The 19097-nt window shown below is 51.3% G+C and overlaps 1 protein-coding gene across 2 annotated transcripts; it reads right to left on the minus strand.

Moving 5' to 3' along the window:
- Nucleotides 1-20: 20 nt before the first annotated feature.
- FOXP3 (forkhead box P3) lies at nucleotides 21-19083 on the minus strand. Of its 2 annotated transcripts, XM_003417970.4 has the most exons (13): nucleotides 18758-19083; nucleotides 13971-15578; nucleotides 7179-7410; nucleotides 6555-6659; nucleotides 6317-6455; nucleotides 5816-5903; nucleotides 5644-5742; nucleotides 4483-4570; nucleotides 4245-4325; nucleotides 3428-3578; nucleotides 2709-2785; nucleotides 1229-1330; nucleotides 21-1036 (listed from the first exon to the last, which is right to left on the minus strand). In XM_003417970.4, the coding sequence occupies exons 3-13, from the start codon at nucleotides 7386-7388 to the stop codon at nucleotides 887-889; spliced, it is 1290 nt and encodes a 429-aa protein (XP_003418018.2). In that variant the 5' UTR covers nucleotides 7389-7410; nucleotides 13971-15578; nucleotides 18758-19083; the 3' UTR covers nucleotides 21-886. The 2 variants fall into 2 exon arrangements, with proteins under 2 accessions (XP_003418018.2, XP_064134356.1); XM_064278286.1 differs by having other exon boundaries at nucleotides 6317-6659.
- Nucleotides 19084-19097: the final 14 nt, after the last annotated feature.

Consider the following 19097-nt stretch of genomic DNA (forward strand, 5'->3'; position numbering starts at 1 on the left):
CAGGCTGCAGTTTATTGGGGAGAGGATAGGAGTCTTGGATCCCAAATAAACGAGGGGCTCTGTGTGCAGTCTAAGCTGAGGCATGGATTGGGGACACATGGCACAGGGCAAGGGCCGTGGGGTGGGCAGCTGTCTGTCTGGTGGGACTTGTGAGAACACTGGGGTGCTGTGTGTGTGTGTGTGAGAGAATGAGAGATATGCAGGTGCATTCCAGTGGGCTGGGTTTGTGACTCAGTGCGTGTGCAGGAAGCTTGCATGAGACCACACATGATAGGTGGTATGTCTGTGTGACTCTCCCAGACTGGAGACCATGAGTATCCTAAGGCTGCTTCCATGTGTCTGGGTGAGCCACTGTGTGATACAGCAGGCTGGCTGTGTGTGTATGTTTTGGGGTATGTGTGTATGTTTTGGGCTGTGTGTGTGTGACAGGACTGATCCTGTGTGCTTGTTTGTTGGTGTGACTGCAGCATTGAGGTTTTCTGAGTACTGAGGCAGCCCCTTTGTGTTTGGGAGTTATTGAGTCCAAGTGACAGGATTGCGACCTGTGACTGTCTGTGGACTTCTCCAGCCCTGAGATGGTCTCTGAGAGTGACTGAGGTGGGCTATGTGTATAATTGGTTGTGAAGGCTCAGTTTGGCTGGAGAGCCTGTCACAGGGGGTGGGGTGGGGATTGAAGGCTGGGGCTGGGGCTGGGGCCCCTCTGAGCAGCCTTGGTGCAGAGGATGTGATCCAGGAGGGGTGGTCCGCTGGGAAGTAGGGTCCCTGGCAGGCAAGACAGTAGAAACTTCACTTGTTGGTCTTTGTGGACATAGCCAGGGCCTGTTACCCCTGCCCCCTCCACCCCTGATTTTGGCCCCTGTCCTTCCTTTTTTCCTTGGTTCTGAGATCAGGGGCCAGGTATGGGGTTGGAGCACCTGCTGGGCCTCTGGCTCCTCTTCTTGCGGAACTCGAACTCATCCACGGTCCACACAGCCCCCTTCTCACTCTCCACCCGCACAAAGCACTTGTGTAGGCTCAGGTTGTGGCGAATGGCATTCTGTGAAAGGAGGACCAGCCAGCCGGGCCGGTAGCAGGGGGAACAGCTGGGCAGCCATCCTCTGGGCTCAGCAGCCCCCTACCAACAACCGACCTCCTGCCCCTTCTCAACATGCCATCCAGCCCGACCCTGCCCACACTGCAGTGGATATTCAAGGCCATCACAACCACTGCCACCTCCAGAGGAGCTCACCTTCCAGGTAGCAGGGTGGTTTCTGAAGAAGGCGAACATGCGTGTGAACCAGTGGTAGATCTCATTGAGTGTCCGCTGCTTCTCAGGAGCCTCCAGGATGGCCTGGGGATTGGGGAATGTGGGGGTGAGGGGAGTCAGTTTTCCAAAGTAGGGGTTGAAAGAGGCAGGGGCCTACCCTGGACTGCCTGTGGGGGCAGAGGGAGGGTAGGGAGGGAGATGGTATGAAGTGAAGGATCAGGGACAGGGTTACATATGGGATAAAGTGTGGGGTTGGGGACAGAATTAGATGTGGGATGAGGCATGGGGTCGGGGACAGTAGATTAGGTAAAGAATCAGCTGAGATTGGGAGTGGGGTTAGGTTAAGGGTTAGGGCTGGGATCAGGTTAAAGGTCTGTGATGGGGTTGGAGTTGGGTCTTTTTATGGGGGTGAGGTTTCAGGGTTTGGGAAGGTTAAAGGTCTAGAGTAGGGTCAAGGATTTGGAAGGGGTAATGGGCCAGGTGGAGTTAAAGGTCAGGGAAGGGGTTAGTTAAGAGTCTGGTTGGGGGGATGAGATAGGACTGGATGTGAGGTTGGGATTAGGTCAGGAGTCAGAGATGGGCCTAGTTACAGAATTACTGTATGCGGTTGGCATGTGGTTAGGTTCAGGGTCAAGAATGAGCTTGTGGGGTTAGATTAAGGGTCAGGGCTGGGGTTAGGTGTGGGGTGAGGCTAAAGGAGGGTCAGAGAATTTGATCAGTTTGGATTTAGGGATAGGATTAAGTAAAGGGTCAGTGATTATGATTGCAATGAGGCTATGAGTCAGGATGGGCTTAGATTGGGGGCTCAATTCAGAGATAGGTGCAATATATGGCATGGGGTAGGGGTTAGGTTAAGGTTCAGGTTTGAGGTTAGATGTGGGGCTAGAATGAAGGTCCAGACGGGCTCTGGTGAAGGTTCTGGTAGGGCATTAGGGAGATTCAGATGTGGGGGGCCAAATGGAGTGAGGTTAAAGGTCAGATAGGTGTTAAAAGGAAGGGGTTAGGGATGGGATCCAGCTGGAGAATGTACGGACATATTGGGGTACATTCGGGCTGGGCAAATGTACAGGGTTGGGTTGAGGTAAAGGATGGAGTTAAGGGGTATGGAAGGAGTTAAGGTAATACCTGGAGTGGGTTTAGGGCCAGGGACAGAGATGGGGTTAGTTGTTAAGCTATTTTATAGGTCCTGGAGGGGGTTAGGTATCAGGACCTCAGGAAAGGGGTGGGTTTAGGCGCAAATTTGATTTGCACTGGCGGATGGTGGTTTAGGTCAGGGCTGGTGGGCAGATCTGGGGTGAAGCCAGCATGAGGATCACATTTGAGGCACTGCTTGGGGCTCCTTGGGACTGGGGTTTGGTAATACAGGAGCCTGAGGGGTGGTCAGAGTGAGGCCAGGAGTTTGGGAGACAGGTTCCCCACCCATTCTTTCTCTTCCACCTTGGGCCTGAGCTGCCCTGCTTACCCAGCGGATGAGAGTAGCATAAGTGAAAGGGGGCCGCATGTTGTGGAACTTGAAGTAGTCCATGTTGTGGAAGAACTCTGTCACAGAGTGCAAGGATCAGGCCCCATCCAGGATCTTCTGGCTCCCTCTCCCCTCTCTTTCCTTCCCTCCCCTGCTCTCCAGTGCAGTGTCTATGGGCCTGAAATCCCACCATTCACGCAGGCTCCAGTGAGCACAGTTACTGTTTTGCTGAGCACCTGACATAAATTCTATCATTTACGCTGCAAAATGGATTCTCCCCAAGGTTTAAAAGAAGCAAAGTCCCTTGCACACCATAGGCATGTAACTGATTAAGTGGGGAGCCAGAATGGAACTTGAGGGCTTTGATCCTGTTTAAGTACACAGCCCAGGCCTGGCAGGGAGGAGGGAAGGAGGGCCTGTAGGAATGACTCAGCTAGTTTCCTTCTTTCTGGTGGCTGGATGGAGTAGCTGAAGACTGAGTGGGTGAGGCATGGCCCAAAACCTCAAAGGGAGGCAGGGCTAGACGCTGGAGACCATAATGGGGGCTTTAAGGTTGTGAAAATCCTGAGAGGAAGCTTTTGTAGAGAGATACTTTTTCCCAAAGGCTGGACCCTGGTCTGGGGGAAAAATAGCACAGAGCCCCTTTCTTCCCCACCTCTGTACCATTCATCAGGATTGGGAGCTTGGGGAGCACCATGTAAGGCATGGACCATTCTTACCTGGGAATGTACTATTTCCATGGCTGCCCCAGAGGTGCCTGCGCACAGCAAACAGGCCGTTGGGGGCCTCCCCAGGGCCAGGCCAGGCGGGGAGGGCACTGCCCGTGGTGCCTGCAGCTACAGTGCAGCAGGAGCTCTTGTCAGAGGATGCCTGGGGGAGGGGAGAGCCTGGTCATCAAGAGGCTTCAACTTGCCACTTTTACTTTTTAATAAATGTCTTTGAAATCAAGGGTGTCCTCTTCTCACTTTTAGTTTGACTTGGAATCCCATGAAACAGCCTGAGCCTTATTTGTTAGTTCGAGCATGAACACTGGAGTGTATAGAGCACTGATGCTGGGACCACAAGCCTGGCTTGCATCTCAGTCCTCTACCACTGAACTGTGAGACCTTGGAAAGTCACCTAGACATCCCTGGCCTCAGTTTTCCGCATCTTTGAATTAGTGATGATAGTGGTGCCTACCTCACGGTGTCATTGTGAAGACTGAATAGGCTAACACCAGTAAGTGCTCAGAAATAGCTCCTGGCACCTAGAGCCGGCTTCCTAGGCATGCAACTTGTGTGGTTGCACAGGGCCCTGCGCTCAGAAGGCCCTCTGCTTTGCTTAATGCTCTGCTGTTGTCTTCTTGAACTTTGAACAAGGAATCCCACATTTTTGGGATCTCTGGGTCAGAGGGTTTGTAAGTGGAAGGTGGCAGCTTTCTAGGTCTGGCATGCTTGGAGCTGGGGTCACGGGCCATGGATTCCCCGGGGTCTGCATGTGATGGTAAGTCCCCTGCCTTTCAGCAGTCTGTGCAGCCTATGGCCTGGGGCCGCTCACCGCAGATGGAGCCTTGGTCAGTGCCATCTTCCCAGCCAAGTGGGCCTGCATGGCGCCCAGCTTCTCCTTCTCCATTACCAGCTGTAAGGATGGGCGCACAAGTGAGGCTTCAACCTAGCCCTTATCTGCCAAATCTTGCCCAGGCTGTGGTCTTCCCTGGGAGTGCCCTGCCTCCTCCCTTTATGCCAACCCTCATCCTGGGCAAGGGTGGCCAGTTCATCCATCCCCCCAGCATAACCTGCTGCTCCAGAGACTGCACCATTTCCTTCTGGAGGAGACACTGCGCCCTGCCCTTCTCATCCAGGAGATGGTCCACCTGGCAGTGCCTGGATAGGGGGAGATTCCATGTAGGTGACCGTACAGGCCTGGCCTCCTGACTCAATGCTTAGAGTGGGAAGGGCCCAAGCTCTCTAGAAGCTTGCTCCTCAGAGCCTCAGTCCCCTCAACCCCTCTAGCTCAGTCTCCCTCTCACACCTGTCATTCCTTCAGCACATGCCACATGGCACCTACAATGTGCCAGGCCCTGAGCTTGCTGGAGATGATGTTGGCTTGCTGAGAGTGGGCCAGGTGGGTGAGAGTGGGAAGAGCATTTCAGGTAGAGGGGTTGAGGTGAAAAGGCCTGGTTGTGGAAAGGAGTAGAATACATGGAGTTGCTGCTAATTGTTGGATATGACTGAAGAAGATGTATCTGTGTGTGTGATGGGGCTGGAGAGAGGGTGTAGCAACAGCCATCATGAGGAGCTGGGACTTCGGAGCTTCAATAAGGCTGGTGTGCTAACATGAGAGGTGGCAGGGCCAAGCTGTTAGGAGTGTGGATTCTGGAGTTAGGCTGCCTGGGTTCAAATCCTAGCTCTGTTACTTAGGAACTGGATGATCTTGGTCAAGACACTTAACCTATTTGGCCTCACTGTCCTCACCTGTAAAATGGAGGTAAATAACAGTACACTCCTCTATTATTATGCTCCATTACACGGATGAGAAAACTGAGGGCCAGACAAGCTAAGTAAGTAACTTATCCAAGGTCACACAGCCAGTGAGTGATGGAGCTGAGACTGGACCCCAACTTTTGAAGGACCCCCAGTGGCACAGTGGTTAAGTGCTTGGCTGCTAACCAAAAGATCGGTGGTTTGAACCCACCAGCTACTCTGTGGGAGAAAGATGTGGCAGCCTGCTTCTGAAGAGATTACAGCCTTGAAAACCCTATGGGGGCAATTCTACTCTGCCCTACAGGGTCACTATGAGTCCGGATTGACTTGACACCAGGCTTGTGCTTGGTCTCAGCTTTTACCTCCTTCATCTTACTGCGTATCAGGATGAGGCCTGAGTTGAGACCTGCACTTCAGATACCCCCCCTTCAAGTCAGGAACCCCTCAAACTGGGGTGGAGCTGGACCACTCACTTGAGGAAGTCCTCTGGCTGCTCAAAGACCTTCTCGCATCCAGGCCACTTGCAGACACCATTTGACAGCAGTGGGTAGGAGCTCTGTGGCATGAGGGTGCTGGGGGGACAGAGGGTGTCAGGGGAGAGGGTGGTAGGTAGGGCGAGGGTCCTTCCCAGTCCTGCCTACTGACCTGTCCTTCCTGGGTGCCCCGGGGCTGGGGAGGGTGCACAGCAGCGCCGGTTCCCTGGACAACCACTCCAGGCTGGCCATGTTGATCCCTGTGAGTGGGGACAGGGCATCTGTAGGGGCCATGTGCCAGGCTCTGGAGCTCAGCCCACAAAGCCTCTCGTTCTGAGCTTTCTACCCTCCTGAGCCTCATAGGCCCTGGCTCCAGGGGGGCTCTCCTGTACCAAAATTCCAAGGCTTCAGACGGAGCAGCTCAAATACTGCCATTTGCCAGTGCTGACATTTTGACTAACTGCAAAGATCTGCGGTTCTGTGATTTTGACATTCTGTATCTTTAAGGTTCTGAGCCTGACATTTTTCAGAGGTTGGAGTTTCCAAGACTCTAAGACTTGACCCCTCTGACCTCCTGAGGGCCACAACTCAGAAAAGCCTCCAACACTCATGTTCAAGGATTTGGGGACTCAGGGGTTCTGTGAAGCCACAGGGGTGTGGTTTGTGGTGTTACCAGGTGGCAGGCCAGGCCGGGCCTTGAGAGAGAAGACTCCGGTGGCAGTGGTGGGTGGCGGGAGGCTGATCATGGCTGGACTTTCCAGTGGGTGCACTTGCAGCACAGGAGTCCGGGCATGGGCATCCACTGTTGAGAGCTGGGGGGCATATATGAGCTGTGGTTCAGCCTGGCTTGGGGCCCCCTCCGCACAGCTCAACCACTTGCTTCCTCCCCTCTGCCTGTTCAGAGGCCGTACCTGATGCACGAAGTGTGGTCTCTCCTGGAGGAGTGCCTGTGAATGGGGCGAGGGGCCCAGTCGTGCCCTGGAGGGTGCCACCATGACTAGGGGAACTGTAGGCAGCTGGGGGGGGAAAAAGCAGGTGGGTGAGATGTCACCCTCATCCTCACTGTTCTACACATCTAATTCATATACTCTTCACCATAACCCCACATGATATGTACTCTGATCATCCCCATTTTACATACATGGAAACTGAGGCTCAGAGAGGCTGAGTGACTTTTTCAAGATTACACAGCTAATAAGTGGTAGAATTGACCTTAATCCCATCACTTCACCCCCTTGTGACAGCCTTCTCTGTCACATGGGAATGGGGACACATGGCTGTGTCCATGGGACCATGATAGTTTCTTCTCCTGAGACAGGGATTGGGAGGTCGGGGAGAGCCTTGAATCTCTGAGGCCTGGCAAGTGGGGACTTTCTTGGCTCTGCAACATCTGCATAAGTCACAGACTTGCCTGGGACCCAGAAACCACTTCCTGTGCCCCAGCCGGGCCCCCCGCCCAGTGCCACAGTAAAGGTCGGCACCTGTAGGCCCAGGTACCCCACCCTGCCTGCCCCATACTGGGCCCTGGGCCTCACCTGCAGCTGTGATGGTGGCATGGGGTTCAAGGATGAGGAGGAGGTGTGGGCCCCGCCTCGGAGGTCCCGGCCCTGGAAAGTTTCCCCTGGTCCCCTGGTCCCCAGTAGGTCTGAGGCCTTGGGTGCAGCCCTCCAGCTGGACAAGGACCCCAGGGATGGGCTGAGGGCCAAGGAAGGGGCCAAGGGCTTGGCTGGCCTGGGGTTAGGCATTGGGTCCTTGTCTGAAGGCAGGCTGTGGAGACAAAGGAGTAGGGAGTTACAAATATACACAAAATACTGAACCACTTGAACCACATGGACACCCCTTCTGGTCAGAGCAGGCATTGGCTGGGGCATGTCCTGGAGGCTCCCACAGCTGAACCCCAGCTCCGGTCATATATATACATGCATTCACATGTTGGTGCCAGAAACACAGGTACATGTGTGTCTCCACACATGCTCCATGTGCAGACGGGCATGGGCCCAGCACACTGCTTGCCTGTTCATGCTCGCACAGATCTGGTTTGGACATATCCTCCGTGGGGGCAGTGAGGGACTGGGGGTGGCTGGTGGAGCCTTAGCCAGGGTAGGTCTCAGCTCCTTCCCATCCTCACTTGAGGCCTCTCTTCAAGCCTCAGCCTTTGGTCCTCCCTGCACCCTGCACAGGGCAGTGCATTCTAGGCACACACCTTTGTTGATCCTCTTTGGGGCTGATCTGGCTTTCTTATGGGGCATTTTACCCCAGTGACTTCAGCATATCTGGAAGTGGAGGGGGGCCTGGACTTAGAAGACTCTTCTGGCTGCTGTGAGGGGGACAGACTCTAGGATGGTGAGGGCAGAAGCAGGGGGACTAGTGGGGAGGCCACTGCAAGTCCAGGTAAGCAGTGATGGTGGCCCAGACTGGGATGGGGGAAGTGGAGATGTGAGAAGTAGGTGGATTCTGGGTATATTTTGAAAGTGGAGTCAACAGAATTTGCTAGCAGCTTGGGTGTGGGGGGTGAGAGAGGGAAGGTCAAGGTGACTTCTGGGTTTTAGCCTAAGCAGCTGGAAGGACAAAGCTGACATTAACTGAAGTGGGGAGGTGGGAGGAGCAGGTTTGGAGGGAGTTGGTCCATGTGTGGACCGACACAACGAGTCTGGTGTTAAATATGCAAGTGGAGATGTTGACTGGAGTCTGGAGCTCAGAGAGAGGTCAGGGTCTGATCATCCCTGGACTCCTGCTCTGTAAGGAGCCAGCATGGCAGGTTCCAGAGAAGGGGAGAGAGGCTATCTCTTGAGCCAGGGTGGGCCTGTGGGCTCTCGACCCAGCCCTCACCAGAGTTTACTCCAATCTCTGCCCCCAAGCCTTTGCTCATGCTAGTCCCCCTGCCTGGAATGCCCAGTTCTCCACTTCTGTCCAAGTCACGAAAGGCCTCCTCTTACATCATCCTCATCCAGGAAGCCTTCCATAATGGCTCCAGACCCTTCTTCAGAGTCTTAGAACCTTACCCTCCCCAATAGGCAGGGCCTCGGTTTCTCAGGATCCTATAATCCTAGTCTGAGAGGAAATCAGAGCTGGAAGTACAGTCCATTCCAACCCCATTTTACTGAAGAGGATGCCCAGGTACAGAGTTCCACAGTCCATGGTGACTTGTGACCTCCACTTCTTTCTCCATGAAGTGTGTGCATGTGCACATTTCACAAGCCCCATTCTCGATGTGTGTGTGTGAAACTCCCCATGCCACCCCACAGCACTTGGTTGGGCATGCAGCTGCTGACAGTAGCCCAGGCGAGCACAAGGAGGGTTCTGAGGGCGTAATTGCGCCTTCTTTTCTTTGCTGTCCCCTCATAGGGGTTGTCAGAGCTGTGGAGCTGAGGGAGGTAGGTGTGAGAATCCAGGTATTAAGCCTTTAGTCTCTCAAGGAGTTAGAATATTACTGTGTGAGAATCAAGGATCTGGGGCTATGCAGGCTCAGAACAAAGGCCTGGGAGGATGCTGGTGACTATGAGGAGATGAGTGAATGATTGATTGAGTGAATGGGTGCTGCCAGCACTCTGGCCTGGCTTACATGGCTGGCCTGTGGTCACTTCTAAAACTGCCTGGAAGCTTGGCAGAGCTTATGAGATGTCCCCAAACATATCTGGAATGGCCTGACTCAGGGAAGCACAGATACATCCTCAGGAAAAAAAGACCTGGATATGGTCTGTCTGATGGGGTACTTGGAGGGCCAGGCTGAGCAGCCAGCTTCCTGCACTGTCTGTTGGGGCGTCCCTTTCTGACTAGGTTTCTCAGAAGCTGCATGGGGGATGTTTCTGGGACACACTGTGTTCTCGTATCGGGGTCTGCATCTGGGCCCTGTTGTCACAGCCCCTGACTTCCCCAGATTTTTCTGCCATTGACGTCATGGTGGCCGGATGCGCTGGGCTTCATCCGCACTAAGGAGGAAGAGAAGGGGGAAGACACCCCACCCCATGGGTTTCGTTCCGAGAATTGGCTGGCCCATCCTGCAGCCAGCTTGGCCCAGGTGGGTGACGTGGGTGTTGGCGGATGTGGTGGGTGACATCCATCTGGCCACTGTGACAAGCTTTGGATCCTGTACACCTGTGGCCCTTCTTGGGGCCATGGAGAGGCCTAAGGTTTGAAGCTTTGGAGGTACCATGCAGGCCCTCACAGATACTGGGACCCTCGGGGTCCTCAAATGGTACAACTCCAGAGCCTCAGAATCATAGAACATCATTTCTTAGATTCAAAAGACTCAAGAATCGCCAAATCACAGACTCCATGGAGTCCGTGGGTCCAACTTTTCAGTATCTGTAGGCCAAGGTCCCTGGTGTCCAAACTCACAGGAACTCCAGAAGGACAGGAAGGCCATTACTTCCTAGGGCCGCCTGTCTACCAGGCTTGTAATTGCAGCAAGCCCCCTCTCAGCCTCCCTCATGAGCTCTGTAAAGGCAGGAGGGTCAGGATCTCCCCTCTACTTCCCACAGCCTGGGGTCTGGCTCTGCCCGCCACTAGCTTTAACTCTCCTCAGGCCCCTCAAATGTAAGTTAGGACAATAATAGTGCCCGTCTTTCAAAGTTAATGCACATGAAATGCTTAGCAGAGCGTCAGCAAGTGGACACCGTTAAGGCCTCAGTCTCCCTGCCCAATCTGGGACAACTTTCCCAAACTCATAGCTACCCCACCAGAGAGGAGGGAGGGAGGGAAGGTTAAGGCAGGGGCGCTTTCAGCCAGGGCCTCATGGTGGGAGCAGAACAAACCCTGGCCTTTGTCAGTACAGACCCCACCACCAGGTTCCCTGGAGGGGCTCTGGGATAGAGGTCCCAGATACTGGCACCAGCTCTGGGGATACAGCTGAGCTCTGTCGATGCCAGACCCACAGACAGACTGTCTAACTGACTTACATCCTTCCATTATTGTCACCTTCTGGACAACTAGGCCTTCTGAACCATGGGTCCCCAGGAACCCACCAAGCCCAGATCTTGTGAGGCCAGACCCTATGCTGTAACATGGATCCTCCTGCCTGAGTCAGGGCTCAACCTGGGAGAAGGCAGAAAAGAAAATGGCAGCATCTGGGGGCAGCCCAGGTCCCCCACCACCCTAATGGGTGCTGAGAGGTAAACTGAGGCCCATAGTTGGGGAGAAAGGCAGAGTCCTGAGGTCTGGGTTTGGGTATCAACTCTACTATTGAATCTCTGTGAGGCTTTGAGAAAGCTCTTCTGCCTGTCTGGGCCACAATTTGCCCCTCTGTACACTCAGGAGGAGAAAGGTTTGAGGTAGATGGGGGTCAGGGCCTTCCACTCTTTGTGTGAGAAAGTTGATAGGTGTCTGCAGGGCTTTGAGTTTACGGCTGCCTTTCTATCCAGAGGACTGGCTGAGAGACATCCATACACAGAGACAAAGAGAGACAGAATAAAGCAGGAAAGAGAAGAGAAAGACGGAAAGACAGACATGTGAGGGCACAGAGAAAAAAACAGAGAGAGACAGAGAGACAGAGAAAAATGGAAGTGGACACAGGGTGGGAGAGAGACAGACATATAGTGAGAAACAGAAAGAATGAGATAGTGAGAGACATTGAGAGAAACTGTGAAAGGCAGAGAAACTCACAGGAGCAGAAAGATATAGAAATACACGCAAAGAGGGAGACAGAGAATGAAATGAGAAACAGAGACAGAACAAGAGAGACAGAAACAACACAGAGAGACAGTGACACAGAGAGATGGAGATACAGTCAGTGAGGGACAGATAGGGAGGGAGGGAGAGAGAGAGAGAAAAAAAAATGAATGCCACAAAAAAGAACAGCTTCTGGTTTCTGGCTGGAGGAACTGATGCTGCCTAAAATAATGAAGGACAAGATGCTGGGGACAACCACAGCCAGGTATTATATTGCAAAGCAGCAATCAGCAAAACAGTGTGGCCCTGGCACAAGAACAGTCACTGAGTGACAGAACAGAGTGGAAAGCTTGGACACAGACCCACATATTAAGGGAATCTAGTTTGTGATGAATGTGACATTTCAGGCTGGAGAATGGTGGAGGATGGATTGTTTCAATGGAGCCCTGGTGGCACAGTGGTTAAGAGCTCGGTTGCTAACCAAAAGGTAGGCAGTTCAAATCTAGCAGCCACTCCTTGGAAATCCTACGGGGCAGTTCTGCTCTGTCCTATAGGGTCGCTATGAGTTGGAATTGATTCGATGGCAACAGGTTTCTGGGATAATTAGGGAGAAAATAAAGGTATCGAATAATCAGTCCATTTTCCCACCAACCCTTCCTTGCCCAGTTTGAAATGTCACCACCATCATATACTCTAAAATAAATTCCAGATCCATTAAAGACAGAAATAATTAGGTTTACTGTATGCCAGGTCCTGTGCTAAGCACTTAACATGATTAATAGATTTAATCCTCACAACAACCCTTTGAGGTAGGTACTATTATTATCCTCACAGTACATATGAGGAAATGGAGGCACAGAGAGGTTAAGTACCTTGCTAAAAATCACACAGATAGCTTGGGGTGAAGTTGGGTTTGTCCCAGACAGTCTGGCTCTAGTACCCACACTCTGAACCTCTACAGTAAATGGAAAAAATGAAGCCATAAAAGAGACTAGAAGCCAACACAGGTGAACATTTATCTCATTTTTCAAGTGGGAAAGGACTTTCTAAGCACAAAACCAAGACAGAAACCACAGATGAAAAGACTAACCTATTTGACTACATAAAAACATCATAAGCATCACAAAAGCACCATAAACAAATAGAACAAGCAAATGATGAATTGGGGGGAAATATTTGCTATATACCTATGGCTGATGGAAGGTTAATATCCTTTCCAAATAAAGAGCTGTGGCAAATGAATAAGAAAAAAATATGAACACCCTATTAGGAATAAGGACATGCACAGACAACTAAAAAAAAAAAGTACAAATGGCCAATAAACAGTAAAAGTAATCAAAGAATGCAAATTTATACAATGCAGTAATACTTGTTCTTACCTATCATGTTGGTAAAGTATTAAAATATGGTAATACCCACCCAGGGTTAGCTAGAGTAAAAAAACACCCAGTGCCATCGAGTCAATTCAGTAGAAGGAACATAAAACAGGACAACCGTTTGGAAGAACAATTTGGCAGAAAAGGGTCAGAAACCTTAAAAATGCACATACCCTTTGATGCAGCAACTTAATTTTCAAGAATCCAAGAAACTAATTTGAAGTGTTTATGGGGAAAAACTAGAAACAACGCAAATGTCCAACAATTGGCACTTGGCCGAACCAATCATGGTTCACGCCAATGTGTGGACGTTCTTAACAATCATGAAATTTTTAATGATCTACAAAAATGCTACTATTAACTGAAAAAGCAGGAAGAAACCCAGTATACAGTGTTATTCTAATTTGGTTAAAAAAATAATCATACCTAACACTTAATGAGCTAAGCCTGCAAAGATGGGGAGCTCACCCTGCCCTGAATGGCCTGCTCTTTTCCTGGACATGGATTCTGACCACACACATACAGTCCTGGGGCAAGACCTCACACCTAAATCATATTTGACAAGGGCATGAAGTGCCTCCCAGGAGGGTCTTCTCTCATGATGCAAGCAGAAGTTCAGATAAGCGCTCAGCCTAAGTTGACAGCTTACAATCCTCCTTCTACTGGAGCAGAGTTGATAATCATTTTTGTAAAATGTAAATGCTCTCCTCCAAGATACTCAACACAAAGCTTCAACAGTGTACAAATCTCTGTGCTGGCTGATGGGTGGGGAGGCAGGTGGGGGAAGGAAAGATTAGAGAAAGGGAAAGACAGCTTGGGAGAGAGATGGAAGAAAAAAGATAGACGGTGTGTGGTAAAGATGGAGACAGGGAAAACAGAGACAGAGGGATGGAGAGTCTGAGTGAGAGAAACAGAGACGGAGACAGAAAGAGGGGGCAGAGAAACACGAAAGAGCAAGAGAGAGTGTGCAGAGAGACTGAGGGATGGGGGACTCGAGAGAAGAGGAGATGCAGTTGGAATTTCCAGTTACATCTGGACAGGGTTGCAATTTGTTCAAAGCTCTGAAATTCACACTTGATGTATTTTAAAAATCCTACCTATCTATCTATGTATCAGTCCATCAATTTATTTATTTTTGCCTCTTCCCAAGCATTAAGTAATTCAACGATCAGTCTTCTGGCATTTAATACTATTATTTTTTTAAAAATACCTTACCTGACCAGGAATACAGTAGCTGTGCACATTTTGACTGTACTGGAGGGCCCCTGACCCCCCAATGCCTACCTCACTGTTATCTCCTCCAACAGGGCCCACATCTGGTGGGGGCGAACGGAGGGCACTCACCTTGGTGATGTGGACTGACAGAAAAGGATCAGCCTGGCTTGTGGGAAACTGTCACATATCAAAAACAACTTTGCTTTTATACCGAGAAGAAAAACCACGGCGTGGAAGCCACAGACCTCTCTCTTCTAATAATCCAATTTTTTTTTTTTTTGATGAGTGAGTGTGCTGATAATCACGGGGTGTGTGTTGGGGGGGGGTTCTTGTAGTTTTCTCTCTGTTTCTCCGCTTCTTGATTATGAGACTTAAATGGAAATTTTGAAATTTTGGGTTTTTTCTTTGCCCTTTACGAGTCATCTGAAAATATGATTTCTTCCCCTCACCACAGAGGTGAGAAGTATCAATGAGATAGCAGGGCTCATGAGAAAACTCCAGTTTTTGAAACAAAAGTATGTACAGAGAAAAAAAAAAACAGCAAGGGAAAACAACCCAAATAAATCACAGGGATATCCTGGGACCAGTAGAGACACACCTGTGAGGGGATATGTGAGGGTCTGTGAGGAAAGAGAGGAACCGAGGCCCAGGAAACACCAAGGAAAGAAACAGAATAGGTTTGGGTTTCCAGAGGCCTCGCCTCAGTTTCTCCATAGGTGAAATTGATATGGTCATCCTCACTCTCACTGCCCAGGTAGGGGGAACTCTGGAAGCTCCTGCCGCCCATCTTTCCACAGAGGATGAGGGGCATGCATATACGTTATTTCATGGAGAAAGAGGCAAGGGAGTTCACCTCCACCCCCCACAATTCATGGAATAGAAGAGTCTCAGAATTACTGATTCCCCAAATCCACTGAGAGTCACTGAGTGAGGAAAGAGAGAAAAGCCTTGCTTCATTGTGTCTTAGGGCCCGAGAGCTCTGACCTGGTGGCTACCCTACTGGGAAGGTCCCAACCAGGCTCCCAGAATTAATACATCCATTCGCATGAGTCCCAGAGGCCCCTTGAGACCCAGCCCTCTCGCATGAAGGCTTCTGAGGCCCTGATGCTTCTGAGGCCCTCAGCCTTTGCAGTTTCTGCTTCAAAAAATCCCAGTTTCCAAGGATTTGGGATTCCAAATGTATGCCATCATCCCCATAGCTGATGTTTATCTTGAAGTTTTCATGTGCCAGACACAGCGCTGAACATTTCTTACAAATGATGATATTTAATCCTCCTCGTGGCCCTGTGAGGTCCATCTCATTATCATTGCCATTATTCAGAATGGGAAAACAGAGATGCAAAGTAGTCAAGTAACTTGCCCAAGATCATAGCGCTGGAGAGTGGGGGACCTGCCTTCCTCGATGCCAGGCTTTGAAAGCCCCAGGTTTCCCTGAGCCCAACGGTCTCAAGTTTTAAATTCTAGGATGCCATGACTGGCAGGTTCTTGGATTTGGAGAGTCCTCTGAGGCTTGAAGCTTGTGAAGTTTTAAGGTTGTCCAAGAATTGGCGATTGCATTTCCTCACCACGGCGGGCAACCCCTCCAACCAATGATCAACATGTGAGACCAGCCCCATGGGCTTCTCCGGACAGCCCATGGCTGAGACTCCCAGCCCTTGCCTCCCCAACACCCTGCATGGCCCAGGGTTCTAGTCATCCAACATTCACTCCAACCCTTCTTCGAGACTGGCTTCAGGCCTGGGGAAGAGAAATTGGAAACAGCTTTTTATTCACATAGTACACACCTAGTAGCCAAGGTCCACCCCTTCACCTCTGAGCCTGTCCTCTTTTCCTCCCTCACCTCCCAAACCCTGAAAAAAAGGAGAGCCTTTCCTAAACTCAGACTCACTCTCCTGAAAAAGTCCAGAGTGGGCCTGATGGTCTGGCTTTGTGAAAACAAGGAGAAAAAAGGTGAATAGAAAAAAAAAAGACCTAAAAAAAAAATCAGCCAACTGAACCCCTTCTACCATTAGTTCAAAACAAAACTTTCACTGGTGCAAGCTTCTGAGTTGGTGGGGTACTTCTGAGACGCAAGGATGGTCCGTGTGTGCTGGGCAGCCAGGGGAGGCACCAAGGTTCAGATAAGATCCCCAGCTTGGGGACCTGAAGGGACTCTGTGTACAGTAGGTACTTAACAGATGTTGTGGCATGTGGGAGGGAGTAAAGGAGGAGGTGTGGGGTGTGCTTATCAAGAAGGAACCCTGGGGAGCCAACTGTAGGGATGCCCCCAAGGTTAATGACTCCCTGCTCTTCATGGACTTGTGTCTGAACATTTCTTACACTTCCTGTGTAACTACAAACCAGGCCAGCTGCAGAAGCCGAGGCTTTGTTCCCTGTCCCAGGACCTGTCTCATCCCAGGGGAGGGAGTTGGTTTTCTCTCTCAGGGTCTCAGGAATGTGGGCTGCATCCTCCTTACACCCTGTCCAGACTGTCTCTCCCTTACTATCACTTCCTCCTTGAGAGGGAGTGGCCAGAGAGGTAGGAGAAAAACTCAGTGAGGGTGGGGATCCAGAGTCCCAGGAGGCTACTTGAGCAGGGCGAAAGCCAGGGAGGGGCAATGGTGATGTTGCAAGAGCCAGGAGCCTTGAGAATGAGGGCTGGGGGACCAGGTGGGCAGAAAGGGGTAGAGGTCACCGCTTCCTCTCTATAGTGGACTGTACCCTCCCTTGTGGATGGCTTTGGGGAAGGGGATTGAAAGGGCTGAGAGTAGGGAAAGAGAGGGCAGGATTAAACAGAGAGGTCAGAGAAAGTCCCCAGAGAAGGGGACCTTTGACAAAGACTTGAAGGAGGTAAGGGAGGGCGCCTTGTAGATACCTGGGTAACTCCAGAGGAAACCGTGCAAAGGCCCTGAGGTGGGAGTGTGCCTGATTCGTTCAAGGCCTACTAAGGAGGCTGGTGTGGTTAAGAGGGAGAGGGTAGGAGGTGAGGTTAGAAAGGAGACTAGGGGGTTAGGCCATGCAGGACCTTGTTGACCATGGTAGGGACTTGGGCTTTTATTCGGAGTGAGGTAGGAGCTATGGGAAGGTTCTGAGCAGAGGGACAGGATCTGACTTAGGATTTAACAGGATCCCCTGGCTGTTGAGTGTAGAATGGAACCTGGAGGGCAAGGGTGGAAGCAGGGGGCCCAATGAGGAGGAGGCTACTGCGTAGCCCAGGTGAGTGGTGATGGTGCTGGCAGTGGAGGTGGTAAGGACGGTTTGGATTCTGGATCTATTGTCAATGGGGAGCTGATAGAATTTGCTGACGGATGAGTCTTGGGGCCAAACCAAGACACTGACAGTACCCAAAAAGGGTGGGCAAGAATGAGTTCTTGGACTGCCTACATTCTATCTTGGATAAGTCCTCCTTATTTTGTGAGTTTCCTGTTACTTGCAGTTGAACATATTTCTTCCTAACCTGTGACCCCATCCACAGACCTGAGGAGGTAGAAGTCTGCTGGGGGATCGCTTCCCATCTAGGGACCCTGTGAGGGTTAGATGAGATAAAAGCATGCTCAGAAACTGTCATATAGTAGGTGTTCAAGAAATCCTCACAGAAGGGAGGGAAATGTATGAATGGACGCGTTTGGCCCAACAGTAGACAAAAGCTACAACTCAGTTCCCACAGGAGGTGAGATCTCAAAGGGGTAGTAGGCGTATGCTAGGTGGAGGAAGTAGGAGGAACATCACTCTCTGAAGAGGAACCAGTGGGAGCAAAGACAGGGGACACAAAGAAGGGTAGTGAGGCCACTGTGGAGTGTGGAGTGCAGGGCTGGGCAGAGAGGGCAGGGCTTTGATTTGTGATTTAACCAGTGTTTACCAACATGCCCAGTTAACTCCTGGCAGCATACAGTCAGGATCAGTGTTTGCTGAGCTGAAGTAAGAAGAAGCTAATCCGCCAAAAAGCTCAATTTGGCCATTCATTCAACAATGGCCTCCAGTCCTGAAGAATGCTGGGAGCATTCTCCGATGGTGGCACCATTCAAGCAAAGGCTGGGAGGTAGGAAGGGGTAACCCAGTAACTGGGACAGGGGGACTGTTTTTGCTTTCTTCTTTTTTTTAATTGTACTTTCAGCGAAAGTTTACAGTTCAAGTTAGTTTCTCATGCAAAAATGTATACACACATTGTTATGTGACCCTAGTTGTTCTCCCTATAATGTGACAGCACACTCCTTTCCACCCTGGATTTCCCGTGTTCAATCAACCAGCCCTCTTTGCTTTCTTAGGTCTCACACTAATGTGCAGTCCAGACCCTCAGGGTCTGTGGGCATTCATGGGCCAGGTGCAATGGGGAGTTGTGGAAGGCTGGGGAGAAGCTAAGGTCAACCACAAGGGGTATGCTCTTCCAATTGGCTGCCTGCATCCTAGGTTCCATCGCCCCGACCACCCAATAGTCCCGGTTCTGCTGAAGCACCATGTCCTTCTCATTGGCTATTCATCCCTTCCTACACCGTCCACACCCTCCCCGACCCCGTTGCGTGTGCTGTTTCCCGTCCCACCTCCACGACTTCCCTTCCTCCGCTACACTTTCTGTCTCCGAATTGGTTCATTCCGTCCTAGCACTGCCCCTTGAAGGCTCATTGCCCTCACAATGGGTCCCCCATTGGCTCTCCGCCTTCTCTCGGCCTCACTCCCCCTCCATCCGCCACCCCCATTGGCTCTGCTCCCTCTGGTCCAGCCACTGTGGCCGCTCACACATCGCCTCTTGGGCTACTTCTAGCCTCCCTATTGGTAGTTCCATTCTGTCACCACCTCTTCAAAGAGAAGTGCACGCTCACAAGACTCCCCATTGGCCGGCAGCAGCCATCATCGTCATCCCGCCTCTACGCCAACTAGGCGCGGCTCCCCATTGGCTGTTCGCTGTCTCTAGCTTCCATCCCACTGCCTATGCAACTCACCGATCTCTTACTTTTTGGGCCTCTCCATTCACTCCCTGCTGCCTCCATCGCCTGTAGCCGGTCCACTTTCCCCGCCGCCCACATACCACTCCCTCTCAGACTTTCCATTGGCTGTCCCACTTCTGCTCTTTTCATTCCGTTTCCGACCACTCCATTCCCGCCTCTCCATTGATTCCCTAATCATCCCATCTCCTATACCGTCCACTTTCGGGCATCCCCATTGGCTTTGTGCTACTCCCGCCCTCATTTCGCCGTTACGTAGCCCGCACGCAGCTCCCCATTGGCTGCCTGCTATACTGTCTTCATCTGACCGCCTCCGCCCCCAGTGAGCCATACCCCT

This window comes from Loxodonta africana, chromosome X, assembly GCF_030014295.1.
Source record: "Loxodonta africana isolate mLoxAfr1 chromosome X, mLoxAfr1.hap2, whole genome shotgun sequence".
NCBI lineage: Eukaryota > Metazoa > Chordata > Mammalia > Proboscidea > Elephantidae > Loxodonta > Loxodonta africana.